The 14,883-nt window shown below is 26.9% G+C and overlaps 1 protein-coding gene across 4 annotated transcripts in view; it reads left to right on the top strand.

Annotated features, from left to right (window-relative positions):
* Nucleotides 1–14,883, top strand: part of LOC142222340 (RUN and FYVE domain-containing protein 2) — a 48,407-nt gene that overhangs the window by 21,788 nt on the left and 11,736 nt on the right. For 3 of the 4 annotated variants that reach the window (XM_075292441.1, XM_075292438.1, XM_075292439.1), the window contains 5 exons: nucleotides 2,221–2,399; nucleotides 2,468–2,722; nucleotides 2,792–3,045; nucleotides 7,787–7,929; nucleotides 8,020–8,312. In XM_075292441.1, coding sequence (XP_075148556.1) covers nucleotides 2,221–2,399; nucleotides 2,468–2,722; nucleotides 2,792–3,045; nucleotides 7,787–7,929; nucleotides 8,020–8,312 — 1,124 coding nt within the window. Of the gene's footprint in view, nucleotides 1–2,220; nucleotides 2,400–2,467; nucleotides 2,723–2,791; nucleotides 3,046–7,786; nucleotides 7,930–8,019; nucleotides 8,313–8,689; nucleotides 9,439–14,883 lie in introns of those variants that run through there. The other variant, XM_075292440.1, reaches the window with a different exon arrangement.

Raw genomic sequence — 14,883 nt, forward strand, 5'->3', positions numbered from 1 at the left:
ATTTCATTTTTATAAATTACTTCGTCGAAATTGGATTTATATAGAACAACTTGTCGAAATTGTATTTTGATTTTTATAGAAAATTTCTTCCAAATTTGATTTTTATAGGAGAAATTTTTTCTAAATGTGATTATTAAGAAAATTTCTTCAAAAATTTCATTTTTATAAATAATTTCGTCGAAATTGAATTTTTATAGAACAACATGTCGAAATTGAATTTTGATTCTCATCAATAATTTCGTCGAAAATTGGATTTTATAGAAAATATCGTCGAAATCTTATTATTATAGAAAATTTTGTTGTACTCTTAGGTTAGGTTAGGTGGCAGCCCGATATATCAGGCTCACTTAGACTATTCAGTCCATTGTGATACCACATTGGTGAACTTCTCTCTTATCACTGAGTGCTGCCCGATGTTAAGCTCAATGACAAGGGACCTCCTTTTTATAGCCGAGTCCGAACGGCGTCCCACATTGCAGTGAAGCTTTGAAACCTTCAGAAATGTCACCAGCATTACTGAGGTGGGATAACCCACCGCTGAAAAACTTTTTGGTGTTCGGTCGAAGCAGGAATCGAACCCACGACCTTGTGTATGCAAGGCGGGCATGCTAACCATTGCACCACGGTGTTGTACTTTTAGTCTTATAGAATATTTTTTCAAAGAATTTTTCTTAAAATTTAATTTTTGATAAAAAATTTAAACGAAATTGGATTTTTGTAGAAAAGTTTGACGAAATTGGATTTTTGAAGAAAATTTCCATGAAATTGGATTTTTATAGAAAATTTCGACGAAATTTGATTTTTATACAATATTTCGTTGAAATTGAATTTTAAAGAAATTTTAGTTGAAATTTAATTTTTATAGAAATTTTCGAAATTATATTTTTTATAGAGAAATTCATCAAAATTTAATTTTTTAGGAGAAATTTTGTCGGAATGTGATTTTTATAAAAATATCGTCAAAATCTTATTTTTGTAGAAAATTCGTTAACTTTTAGTTTTATAGAATATTTTTTCGAAATTGGATTTTCAAAGAATATTTCGTTGAAATTTGATTTATGATGAAAAATTCGACGAAATTTGATTTTTATAGAAAAATTCGTCGAAATTGGATTTTTATAGAAAATTTCGATGATATTTGATTTTTATAGAAAATTTCGTTGAAATTGAATTTTTATAGAAATTTTCGTTGAAATTAAATTTTTATAGAAAAATTCGTCAAAATTGGATTTTTATAGAAAAATTCCCCACACTTGAATTTTTATAGAATAATTCGTCGAAATTGGGGTTTATAGCAAAATTTTGTTGAAATTGGGTTTTATTGAAAATTTTTGTTGAAATTGGATTTTATACAAAAATTTCTTAATATTTTTTTCCATTGGAAATTTCCTCAAAATTTTACTTCTATAGAAAATTTCTTCAAAATGTTGTCAAAATTATTTGTAGAGTTTGTAAGGCTTGAGGTCATGTACTAATAAAACAAAATAAAATCTTAGTTTTTTTATAGTGTTTTATTTTTGTTTTGTTTCCAATATTTCGAACACCATCGTTGTCCGTCTTCGGGGAAATTCAATTTTGAAACTGGTGGTCCTGTTGTGACTTGCTCGCCACTACGTTTGAATTTAATGACCTCAAGCCTTACAAACTCTACAAATAATTATACTAAAAGGTCAACTATACAACAACTAAAAGAATTTGTCAAAATGTTATATCTATAGAAAATGTTGTCGAAACTTCATTTCTATGGATATTTGATTTCTACAGAAATTTTCATCGAAATATTATTTCTATAGAAAATTTCGTCGATATTTTATTTGTATGGATGTTTTCGTCGAAATTTTATTTCTATAGAAAATTTCCTCAAATTTCAATCTATAGCAAATTTCATCGAAATATGATTTTTATTCAAAATTTTGTTGAGATTTGCTTTTCAAAATTATATTGTTGTAGCACCAATTCTTAGACATTTCATCTCAAAAATCGTAAGTTCGTTTTCTGCAAAGTTTAAAATTCACAGAAAATTTTGTGGATATTGAAAAAAGAAAAAAATCATTCCTCTATTTTATATTATAAAAAATTATTTATACGGGTACTAGCAACTAATGCCTATCGGCCTAAATCCTCTTAGATATATATGTATTCGTCTCGTGAATCCAAATTTTAGGTATGAACTTGGCCTTGTCCTTATCTAGATATTTTGTGTTAAACTATGTTTTTTAGCTCGTGATCCAGCAGAAATTGAACGTAGTAATTTGGTGAACATATGTAAATTGGTAGTCAAAGAACTACTTGAACAATCAGTTCGTTATGGACGCATGTTGGATTCCGATCATTTGCCATTACAACATTTCTTTATTGTCATAGAACATGTCTTGGGCCATGGTTTAAGAACGAAGAAGGTAATAATATGGAAATTCACAACCAAAACAAAACGTCATTAATTTATGAAATTACCCCCTATATATAGGGATTATTGGGACCACGCAAAGAGCTATGGGACCTTTTGCAGTGTGTTGAAACTTATTGCCCCGAAGCTCAAGATATAACAGCAAGTGTACGCGATCTACCGACGGTACGAACACACATAGGTCGGGCTCGTGCCTGGCTGCGTATAGCTCTAATGCAAAAGAAGTTAGCTGATTATCTGCAGGCATTAATTGAACATCGTGAAGATGCCCTTTTTGAATATTACGAACCACATGCCCTGATGATGAGTGATGAGGTATTTGCACAGCGCAGTTTAATTCGTGACAACCGATAGTGTTTTACAATCGTTTAATTTTTATTACAGATTGTTATAATCATGGGTATATTAGTGGGCTTAAATGTTATCGATTGCAATTTGTGTGTTAAAGAAGAGGATTTAGACTCACAACAAGGTGTCATAGATTTTTCATTATATCTACGCTCAAGTTCACGCAATAATGATAATGACGATGAATGTCAGCAGCAACAGCAACCGGCAATCGATGCAAATGGTCAGGGAAATATGATTGCTGTATTAGATCAGAAAAACTACATTGAAGAGCTTAATCGTCATCTGAAGTGAGTTGAAGCGATTTTTAATTATTATTAGATAACATGCTGATAGACTAAAATATGGTAGATATTTTTAGTCATTATTTTTTATTTATTTATTTTTTAAATTAAGTTGAAGCGTCCTTTCATAATTCAAGAAGAACCAATAATGATAGGCATATCCAATGAATGTACAAAAAGTAAGTTTCTCGTATACATTTTGTACAATACGCAGTCTTTTGGCGATACAGGGCTACGCCAAAGGATTGTCCTTTGCGAAAGTAAAATCATCGGTTTGAATTCGTCGATCAAATCTTATGGTGAATTTGCCGTATTTATTCTAATATAGGTACAGCACCTAATAACCGTTTTTTTTTGAAAAACTGGATTTGATACGTACAGCGGGTTTTTCTCGTTAAGCGCTTAAAACCGAAATAATAATAACCAGTGATAATTAAAGTTTTAAATACTTATTTTATTGTAGAACTACCAATTCATTAACCACTTTCGTATTAAAAAAATTCCATTTTTCACTATCTGATTTCTGTTTTTGTAACGAAATCCGATTAACCGGTATAGGTTTTGGACACCTAGCATGTATGGCTATATCGCACAAATTTTCTATCCGGTTGTCTTCATATTCCTCGAGTTCGTAGTTCGGCTCTCAGAGGAAAAGTTGATAGAAATTTCATTGGAATAAAGAAACCCGGTTAGCGATGTTAAAAATTCGATTTTCGGATTAAAAAAGTTTAATTTTTCACTATATGGTTTCCATTTTTGTAACGGAATCCAATTAACCGATGTCGGTTTTGGATACCCTACATGTATGACCATATCAGACAATTTTGTCCGGATGTCTTCAAAATCCTCACCTTAGAAGTTCGACTCTTAGAAGAAACATATGGCAAAGTTGAAATTTCATTGAAACAGAAAAAACCGGTTAACATATGTTCAAAAACCGGGTTTAGGTTCAAACGAAAATGTCAATTTTTCACTACCCGATTTCTTTTTTTTTAACGATTAGCCGGTGTAGGTTTTGGACATTCTACATGTATGACCATATCGGAAAAATGTTTACCAGGTAGTCTTTAAATTCCTTGATTTCCAAGTTCGACTCTAAGAGGAAATATATGGTAAAATTTATTGAAATTTCATTGGAATGGAGAAACCCGGATACCGATGTTCAAACCCGGTTTCGAATTAACCGGAAATTCCAATTTTTTACTATTCGGTTTCGGTTATTGTAATGAAATCTGATTAACCGAAATAAAATTTTGAAAAAATTTTCTATAGAAATAAAATTTGAAACAAAAATTTCTATAAAATAAAATTTGAAAACTTTTCTATAGAAATAAAGTTTCGAAAAAATTTCTATAGAAATAAAATTTTGACAAAATTTTCTATAGAAATAACATTTTGACAAAATTTTCTATAGAAATATTTTTAAAAATTTTATTTCTATAGAAAATGTTGTCAACATTTTACTTCTATAAAAAATTTTGTCAACATTTTTTGACAAAATTTTCTATGGCAAAATTTTCTATAGACATAAAATTTTGACAAAATTTTCTATAGAAATAAAATTTTGACAAAATTTTCTATAGAAATAAAATTTTGACAAAATTTTCTATGGAAATAAAATGTTTACCAAATTTTCTGTAGAAATAAAATTTTGACAAAATTTTCTATAGAAATAAAATTTTGACAAAGTGTTCTATAGAAATAAAGTTTTGACAAAATATTCTATAGGAAAAAAAATTTGACAAAATTTTCTATAGAAATAAAATTTTCACAAAATTTTCTATAGAAACAAAATTTTCACAACATTTTCTATAGAAATAAAATTTTGACAAAATTTTCTGTAGAAATAAAATTTTGACAAAATTTTCTATAGGCATAAATTTTGACAAAAATTTTCTATAGAAATAAAATTTTGACAAAATTTTCATAGAAATATAATTTTGACAAAATATTCTATAGGAAAAAAAATTGACAAAATTTTCTATAGAAATAAAATTTTGACAAAATTTTCTATAGAAAAAAAGTTTTGACAAAATTTTCTATAGAAATAAAATTTTGACAAAATTTTCTATAGAAACAAATTTGTCAACATTTTTTGACAAAAATTTCTATGGCAAAATTTTCTATAGACATAAAATTTTGACAAAATTTTCTATAGAAATAAAATTTTGACAAAATTTTCTATAGAAATAAAATTTTGACAAAATATTCTATGGAAATAAAATGTTTACCAAATTTTCTGTAGAAATAAAATTTTGACAAAATTTTCTATAGAAATAAAATTTTCACAACATTTTCTATAGAAATAAAATTTTGACAAAATTTTCTATAGGCATAAATTTTGACAAAAATTTTCTATAGAAATAAAATTTTGACAAAATTTTCACAGAAATATAATTTTGACAAAATATTCTATAGGAAAAAAATTGACAAAATTTTCTATAGAAATAAAATTTTGACAAAATTTTCTATAGAAAAAAAGTTTTGACAAAATTTTCTATAGAAATAAAATTTTGACAAAATTTTCTATAGAAACAAAATTTTGACAAAATTTTCTATAGAAATCAAATTTTGACAAAATTTTCTATAGAAACAAAATTTTGACAAAATTTTCTGTAGAAGTAAAATTTTCTATAGAAATAAAATTTTGACAACATTTTCTATAGAAATAACATTTTGACAAAATTTTCTATAGAAATAAAATTTTGACAAAATTGTCTATAGAAATAAAATTTTGACAAAATTTTCTATAGAAATAAAATTTTGACAATATTTTCTATAGAAGTAAAATTTTGACAAAATTTTCTATAGAAATAAAATTTTGACAAAATTTTCTATAGACATAAAATTTTGACAGAATTTTCTATAAAAGTAAAACTTTGTCAAAATTTTCTATAGACATAAAATTTTGACAAAATTTTCTATAGAAATACAATAGAAGTCAAAATATAGAAGTAAAATTTTGACAAAATGTTCTATAGAAATAAAATTTTAACAAAATTTTCTATAGAAATAAAATTTTGACAAAATTTTCTATAGAAATAAAATTTTGACGAAATTATCTATAGCAATAAAATTTTGACAAAATTTTCTATAGAAATAAAATTTTCACAAAATTTTCTATAGAAATAAAATTTTCACAAAATTTTCTATAGAAATAAAATTTTGACAAAATTTTCTATAGACATAACATTTTGACAAAATTTTCTATAGATGTAAAATTTTGACAAAATTTTCTATAGAAATAAAATTTTGACAAAATTTTCGATAGAAATAATATTTTGACAAAATTTATGGAAATAAAATTTTGACAAAATTTTCTACAGAAATAAAATTTTGACAAAATTTTCTATAGAAATAAAATTTTGACAAAATTTTCTATAGCAATAAAATGTTGACAAAATTTTCTAGAGAAATAAAATTTTGACAAAATTGTCTATAGAAATAAAATGTTGACAAAATTTCCTATAGAAATAAAATTTTGACAAAATTTTCTATAGAAATAAAATTTTGACAAAATTTTCTAGAGAAATAAAATTTTGACAAAATTGTCTATAGAAATAAAATGTTGACAATATTTTCTATAGAAATAAAATTTTGACAATATTTTCTATAGAAATAAAATTTTGACAAAATTTTCTAGGAATTAAAATTTTGACAAAATTTTCTATAGAAATAAAATTTTGACAAAATTTTCTATAGAAATAAAATTTTGACAAAATTTTCTATAGAAATAAAATTTTGACAAAATTTTCTATAGAAATAAAATTTTGACAAAATTTCCTATAGAAATAAAATTTTGACAAAATTTCCTATAGAAATAAAATTTTGACAAAATTTTCTGTAGATATAAAATTTTGACAAAATTTTCTGTAGACATAAAATGTTGACTTTATTTCTATAGAAAATTTTGTCATGTTTTATTTCTATAGTAAATTTTGTCATGTTTTATTTCTATAGAAATTTTTGTCAACATTTTATTTCTATAGAAAATGTTTTCAAAATTTTCTTTCTATAGAAAATTTTGTCAAAATTTTATTTCTATAGAAAATTGTGTCAAATTTTTTTTCTAGAAAATTTTTCAAATTTTATTTCTATAGAAATTTTTTTCAAAATTTTATTTCTATAGATAATGCACTAGCGCTTAGTAATAAGTTCGCTTAGTAATATTTCGAAAAAAATATCAGCGTATAGCAGCGTGATAGGGAGTTAAATTCAGGGTTGTTAATCACTCAAAAGAAAATATCACCTAAATATTTCCAATTAAAAATTTGATTGAAGTTGAAAACATAATTCAACCAAATATAGATAATTGCCTCAATTAAAAAAATTAAATATTTAATCTGATCAATTAATTTAGTAGGTAAACTGATCTGATCAATTAATTTAGTAGGTAAAATTGTTTTATTTATTTCTTACATACTTGCTTTTCCATAATATCAAATAAACCATTTCTATGGAGAACGTGTGAAGATTCCTACTGTTCAACTCATTCGATCAAATATTGATATCAGCTCAAGAGAACAATATATCTCCATCACGTAAACATTTTTGCATTGCAAAGGGTTTACATTTTTGATATTAATATTAAGTTCCATGAAATTAAAAAAATAGATTCGAATATCTATTACAATAAATCTTTTTATTTTTGTGATAAGTTGTTATCAATAACTAACATATCATATTTTAGTCTTGAAGCATGTTATAACTAAGATGATTTGAAATAATTATTGAAAATGAAATTTAGTGCAACTGTGGGTAATTTACAAGCCAAAGTTGAATCTCTGACTACAACAAATGCTCTTATGAAAGAAGATCTGGCCATAGCTCGCAACAGTCTTTTAGCTTTGCAAGCAGAAAATCAAGCTATGAGACAAAATTCTGTAGCAAGTAGGTCTTTTGAAATTCTATGAAATATTTCTATTCATATTACATCCACTTAATTATGTTTTTTTTTATAAAAACCTCAAAACAAATAAGATGTGGGACCACCATCTTTGAATTCAAATCAAAGTGACAATAGCTCTAATAATTCCAAAGATCAAGATAAAAATCTTGTGGAAAATCTTAAAACGGAACTGGATAAGGAAAAGAAGAAAAGTTCTGAATTGGAGAAAGAATTGAAATTACAAGTGGCCTTGAAAGCTGAATCGGATATGGCCATGAAACTGCTGGAAAAGGATATACACGAGAAACAAGACACCATAGTATCGCTGAGGTTACAATTGGATGAAATTAAACAAATCAATTTGGAAATGTATCGCAAGTTACAGGTTGGTAAACTCTCCAAAATTAAATGCTAGAAACAATACTGTAAACTGAAGAAACTAAGACTGATCATATCGATATGACTCAAGCATCCGATATTAAGTTGTCATCTCATTAATTCAATCATCCATCAACAACATCGATAGAGTCCGCTGATTTTATTCGGTTTTTATTTATACTTGATATCTCTTTTTTTCTTTAACAAAAGAATTCCAACTTTATCTTGCAATACTTTTAAGTTTACGTTAAGATTTTCTTTTATTATCCACCATCACTGTCATACAATTTTAATTTTGACCTAATCAAGCGACTAAATTTTTAAGAAACAAAAATTTAATTGTTAACAAAAAATACCTAAATGCCACTCGAATGCTCGAAACAGGAATGTGAAGATGAACTTACCCAGAAAGGTGAAATGGTAGCTCGTCTTCAAACCAAAGCCTCGCAAATTGGTAACATTTTACAATCACTCGAAAAGAAATACGAAAATAAATTGGATCAATCTATGGTCACATCGGCCGATAAATCTCCAAATACTCGAAGACAACAGAATCTACAAAAATTCGAAGCCATGACGAAAAAACACAAACAAGACATTGGACCACCTATGAAGCGTTTGCATTTGAAAATGGACAATATACCGCCATTCAATCCGAACAATTATCGCAAATCACCTTCAGCCACCTCAGAGAAGTTTCATGAATCTATACCAGAAGTGAAGACACCATTATCGGCAAAATCTCTTAAGCTATGCTTGGATAATGGTACGGATACGGATGATAATTTGCAGAAAGATGATGCCGATATGACACCGGCCGCATCTTTGCCCAATAATGCAAGTTCTTCGGTTAGTGCATTTTTTATGCCCGATGAAAAAGCAGCTAATTAATTAAGTTTTACCTTAAGTACCGCCCCCACACTCCCAAAAATAGATAATTAGTTTAGTTTTTTCGTTAAACGAACATCATTGCATTTAGTATAAACAAAAATTGTAAATTTTTATTTAAATTATGATATATATAAAAATTATCTTTTTTTCCAAGTGTATAAAGTTCATATGATTGATGGTTAAACATGATTTATTGTAAAAGTTTATTGCATTATTACCCAGCAAACATATTTGGAAGTTTTACCTACACAGATAAAAATTCATTAAAATTTGCCCAAAATCTTAATTGAATTTTAAAAACTATTCAATTAAAAATTTAATTGATTTAACAAATTTTTTAATTGAAACAAATATCAATCACAAAAATTAATAGTATCAATTAATTTTTTAATTGGATCAATTAATATTTTAATTGACTTCCAATTAATTTTTTAATTGATACTATCATTTCTGTGATTGAAGACATTTCAATTAAAAATTAATTAGATCAATTAATTTCGTGATTGAAGACAAAAAACTTTTTTTTTCGTGTAAGTCATTCCATCTGATGTATATGCAAAAATGCTCTTCTAGAGCAAGAATAAGAAGTTATTTTGAGGTGATTTGTCAAATCTTTTGTTTTATGCAGATTTAGCAATAAATTTAAATTTTCTGAAATTTACCGGGTATTTCTATACACAGAAAAAAATTTCACGAAATTCTTTGCCAATTAAAGTCTTAATTGAGTTTTAAAAAATATTCAATTAAAAATTTAATTGATTCAACAAATTTTTTAATTGAAACAAAATTTAATAGTATCAATTAATTTTTTAATTGACTTTCAATTAACTCATTTCTGTGACTGAAGACATTTCAATTAAAAAATTAATTGGATCAATTAATTTTGTGATTGAAGAAAAAAAAAAGAAATGTTTCGTGTGTAGTAGGGTATAGATATTTCGGACTAAATGTCATCAGTTGTACAATATACAGGACACGCAATTTATGGTCTTCTTTTTAATTTGAACAAAGAATGCAAAATTGTCATATAAAGGCCAGTGTAATAAAATATTTTTTGTGCTAATTATTGAGAATGTACTGTAGAGCGTTAACTGTTTCAACTCTTCAGTACTTCTCTACTCAAGGTTTGACTTTTGGAGGAAAAGAAATTTATAGATATTTCATTGAAACAGAGGGAACCGGTGAACCGATGTTCAAAAACCGGTTTCAAAAATACCATTTTTCACTATCTGGTTTCCCTTTTTGCAACGGAATCGAACAAAGATAGAACAAAGTTCATAGACATTTCATTGGAATAGAAAATTCCGGTTAACCTATGTTCAAAACGGGTTTTTGGGATTAAAGAAAAATGCCATTATTCACTATCTGGTTTCTTTTTTGTAAGGGAATCGACATCGAAGTTCGACTTTCAGAGGAAACATAGAACAAAGTTCATAGAAATTTCATTGGAATAGAAAATTCCGGTTATTCGTTGTTCAAAATCTGGTTTTCGGATTAACCGAAAATGTCAAATTTTCACTATCCGGTTTCGGTGTTTGTATTGGAAACCGATTAACCGATGCCGATTTTAAACACTAAGTTCGAGTTCGAGTTTAGCCGCTAAAGTGAAAATTAAATCAGTAAAAAAGGCATAAAATTATGCATATTTGTTGCAAATTTTATTATAACTTGATGGGGAATATCCCAAAGAAAATTTTCACAAAGTTTCTATTCCTTAAAATGGATTATTAAAGAAAAATAATCGTGAAAAATGGCGGCTAAACTCGAACTTAATACCCACCTTAAAGTATCATCACCATTCCCAAAAATAGATAATTTTTAGTTAAACGAACATTATTGCATTTAGTATAACAAAAATTGTAAATTTTTATACAGTTCAGTGATTTATTCATATTTAAAATATGTACACTCAAAAAAAAAAGTTTACTTGGATCCAACAATTTAGACCTTAAACTTAAGGATTTTGATAGTGATTCCGAGCCAAAGTTCAGACTTTTTTAATTTTTAGGGATATATCGAGCTATAAATCTCCACTCGAAAATTTTAGAAAATTTTTACTAAACTTTATTACAAACTCCGCTCATACTGAGAAAATTTATTAGTCATAATTAATTTTTTTACTGGCAAAAGAAAATGTCAGAGTTTGAAGAAAAAATTGGAGTTAAAATTTGCAAAAATGTCTTTAGCGCCATACAAAGTTGAAGATGGGAGAATTTGTGGTAAAATTTACAAATTTTTAAGTAATTCTGAATTGCTTTGTGGGAAATTGTATAGTTTCCCCCTATTTTTAGTTAATTTAACCAATGTGCGCAAAAACGAAAGAAAATTTTTTTTTGGGGTAAGGCCAATTTGACTTTAATAATTAAAAAAAAAAATTTAAAATTGATGAAATTGTCTTTAATAATGATGTTTTTTTTTGTCTTTAAGTATGTTGTCTTTTTGCATTTTAACTACAAAACAAACAATCGTTCAAAAATAAGACATGCTTTTCAACACTTTATTTTAAAGACGTTTTTTTTTACTTTTTATGTTATGTTTCACTTTTTATGTTATGTTTTATGCTATGTTTCAAGCATAATTTCTACTGGAAGTCGAGTCTGAATTTGGAAAATAAAGTTTTCATTAACTCGTTTTTAAAGGACTTTGATAGCATAGGAAGAAAAAAAGCTAAAAAAACGAAATTTTTAAATTTGCTTCCTAGAAGCAAGCACACAAAACCCAAATTTAAAAGAGAATTGTGTCTTAAAAGTATCCTTACTTGTATTCTTCGCTCGGAATCAATACCATAATTTTTAAAGTAAAGACAAAATCTTTGGAACCGGACATGCGTTTTTCAGTGTAGGGTCTATAAAATTACAATTTGAATACAGATCTCTATTATCAAATTTTCATTATCTTTTTGCGATATTTTAATAAGGCTATTCACGTACAAATTCTTACTTAAAGTTTAGAAATTAAAGCAGATACTTCATAGTAAAGGTTTTCTTAATTTCAAAAAAAAAAAAAAATACCAAAAACTTTAAATCAAAGATTCAAAATCCTCAATATATAAGCACAAGCCTAAATTTGAAGCATTTTTATCCTAAATCTAAAAATTCAATATATCAGTTTATTTAAAGACAATTTCTTTAAATCAAAAATGTGTTTCTTTACTTTAAGAAAAATTTGCATTGCGTCAAAGTCCTACGACTTTAAATTGAAATTGCATTTTTTTAAAGAAAGTCCGTAATATTGTGTAAAGGTCGGTATTACGTTAGTTTTTCGAGTTCAAAATTCACTTAATTTTCGCGATTAATTTTTCTGAAATTGTATACATGAAAAAAACATACACTGAACAAAATATTTACGTGATATTACAGATTACACAACCTAAATTTTAGTATGCGAAATTTACAAAATATTAAGGGAAAATTTCTTTAAAATAATGAAATTTTAATTAAAATAAAGTTTATAATATTTGCTTCAAAATTTTTTTTCATTAAATTTAGGACACAAATTTTGTAATTTGTGTCCTAAATTTAATGAAAAAAAGTCGCATGTCTTTGAACTAAGGCTAATTTTCCTCAAAGTAAAGAAACATATTTTTGATTTAAAGAAATTGTCCTTAAATTAACTGAAATATTGAAATTTTAGAATTAAGATAAAAACGCTTCAAATATAGGCTAAATAAGATTTATTTTGAGGATTTAGCGTCTTTGGTTTAAAGTTTTTTTGGAATTAAGAAAACGTTTTTTACTTTGAAGTAAACGTTATAATTTAGATTTTTAAACTGACATTTGTTTGTACGTGAGTACTTTTCTTAATAAACCGTGAAAAGAGAATGAAAATTTGATAAATGAGATCTGTATCCTAATTTTAATTTTATTGGTCCTAGATTTAAAGCCAAGTAGGTCACTAAAAATGTCTTTATTTTAAAGAAGCGGCAGCTTTGGCTCGGAATCAATACCAAAATCCTTAAAGGAATGTCAAAATCTTTGGATCCAAGTAAACTTTTGTTTGAGTGTTTAAATCAAAAATGTGTTTCTTTACTTTAAGAAAAATTTGCCTTGCCCCAAAGTCCTACGACTTTAGATTGAAATTGCATATTTGTTAAAGAAAGTCCTTAATATTGTGTAAAGGCTGGTACTACGTTCGTTTTTCGAGTTCAAAATTCACTTAATTTTTGCGATTTCTTTTTATGAAATTGTATACATGAAAAAAAACATACTCCATTTACATACACTGAAAAAAATATTTACGTGATATTACAGATTACACAACCTAAATTTTAGTATGCGAAATTTACAAAATATTAAAGAAAAATTTCTTTAAAATAATGAAATTTTAATTAAAATAAAGTTCATAATCTTTGCTTCAAAAATTTTCTTCAATAAATTTAGGACACAAATTTTGTAAATTTGCGTCCCTCCGTTAAAGTCGCATGTCTTTGAACTAAGGCTAATTTTCCTTAAAGTAAAGAAACACATTTTTGTTTTAAAGAAATTGTCCTTAAATTAAGTGAAATATTGAAATTATAGATTTAAGATAAAAAAGCTTCAAATATAGGCTAATACCTATTTTAAGGATTTAGCGTCTTTGGTTTAAAGATTTTTTGGAATTAAGAAAACATTTTTTACTTTGAAGTATCCGTTATAATTTGAATTTTTAAACTGGCATTTGTTTGTACGTTAGTACTTTTATTTTTAAACCGCGAAAAGAGAATGAAAATTTGATATATGAGATCTGTATCCCAATTTTAATTTTATTGGCCCTAGATTTAAAGCCAGGTAGGTCGCTAAAAAAATGTCTTTATTTTAAAGAAACGGCAGCTTTGGCTCGGAATCAATACCAAAATCCTTAAAAGAATGTCAAAATCTTTGGATCCAAGTAAAATTTTTTTGAGTGTATTGACGAAATATGAATGAAAAAGAGAGTGCGCATCAATTGAGTTAGGTTAGGCTAGGTGGCAGCCCGATGTATCAGGCTCACTTAGACTATTAAGTCCATTGTGATACCACATTAGTGAACTTCTCTCTTATCACTGAGTGCTGCCCGATTCCATGTTAAGCTCAATGACAATGGACCTCCTTTTTATAGCCGAGTCCGAACGGCATTCCACATTGCAGTGAAACCACTTAGAGAAGCTTTGAAACCCTCAGAAATGTCACCAGGATTACTGAGGTGGGATAATCCACCGCTGAAAAACTTTTTGGTGTTCGGTCGAAACAGGAATCGAACCCATGACCTTATGTATGCAAGGCGGGCATGCTAACAATTGCACCACGGTGGCTCCCATCAATTGAGTTAATATATCAGATTTCAATTAAACTATTTTGATAAAGTAACCGCGAAAATGTCAACGCGAACTGTGAACATAGTACCAGCCCTAACCCTTTGAATTCCGATGTCCACTTAGGAGGAAAACGACAACAAACTCTATTTCCCCACTTAGTTTTGATTTATTTCTCGATGTTATTTTAGTAGTAGAGATTTTAATCTAAATAAGCTATAAATATTTCCATATTGGTGGGCACTAAAATTCATTTTTATAAACTTCTTTAACAAGAAACGAAAAATACAAAGTTTTGAGGCTATGACCTTTATTGTTCCGATTTTTTTTTTAAATTTTTTCTAACACTTCGATAGATAGAATAGGCCAAATAGCGCTTATTTTCGTAAGGCCATTTGGTCACAATTCTTGAACTAAT

The sequence above is a fragment of the Haematobia irritans genome, chromosome 1, assembly GCF_050003625.1.
Source record: "Haematobia irritans isolate KBUSLIRL chromosome 1, ASM5000362v1, whole genome shotgun sequence".
Taxonomy (NCBI): Eukaryota; Metazoa; Arthropoda; class Insecta; order Diptera; family Muscidae; genus Haematobia; species Haematobia irritans.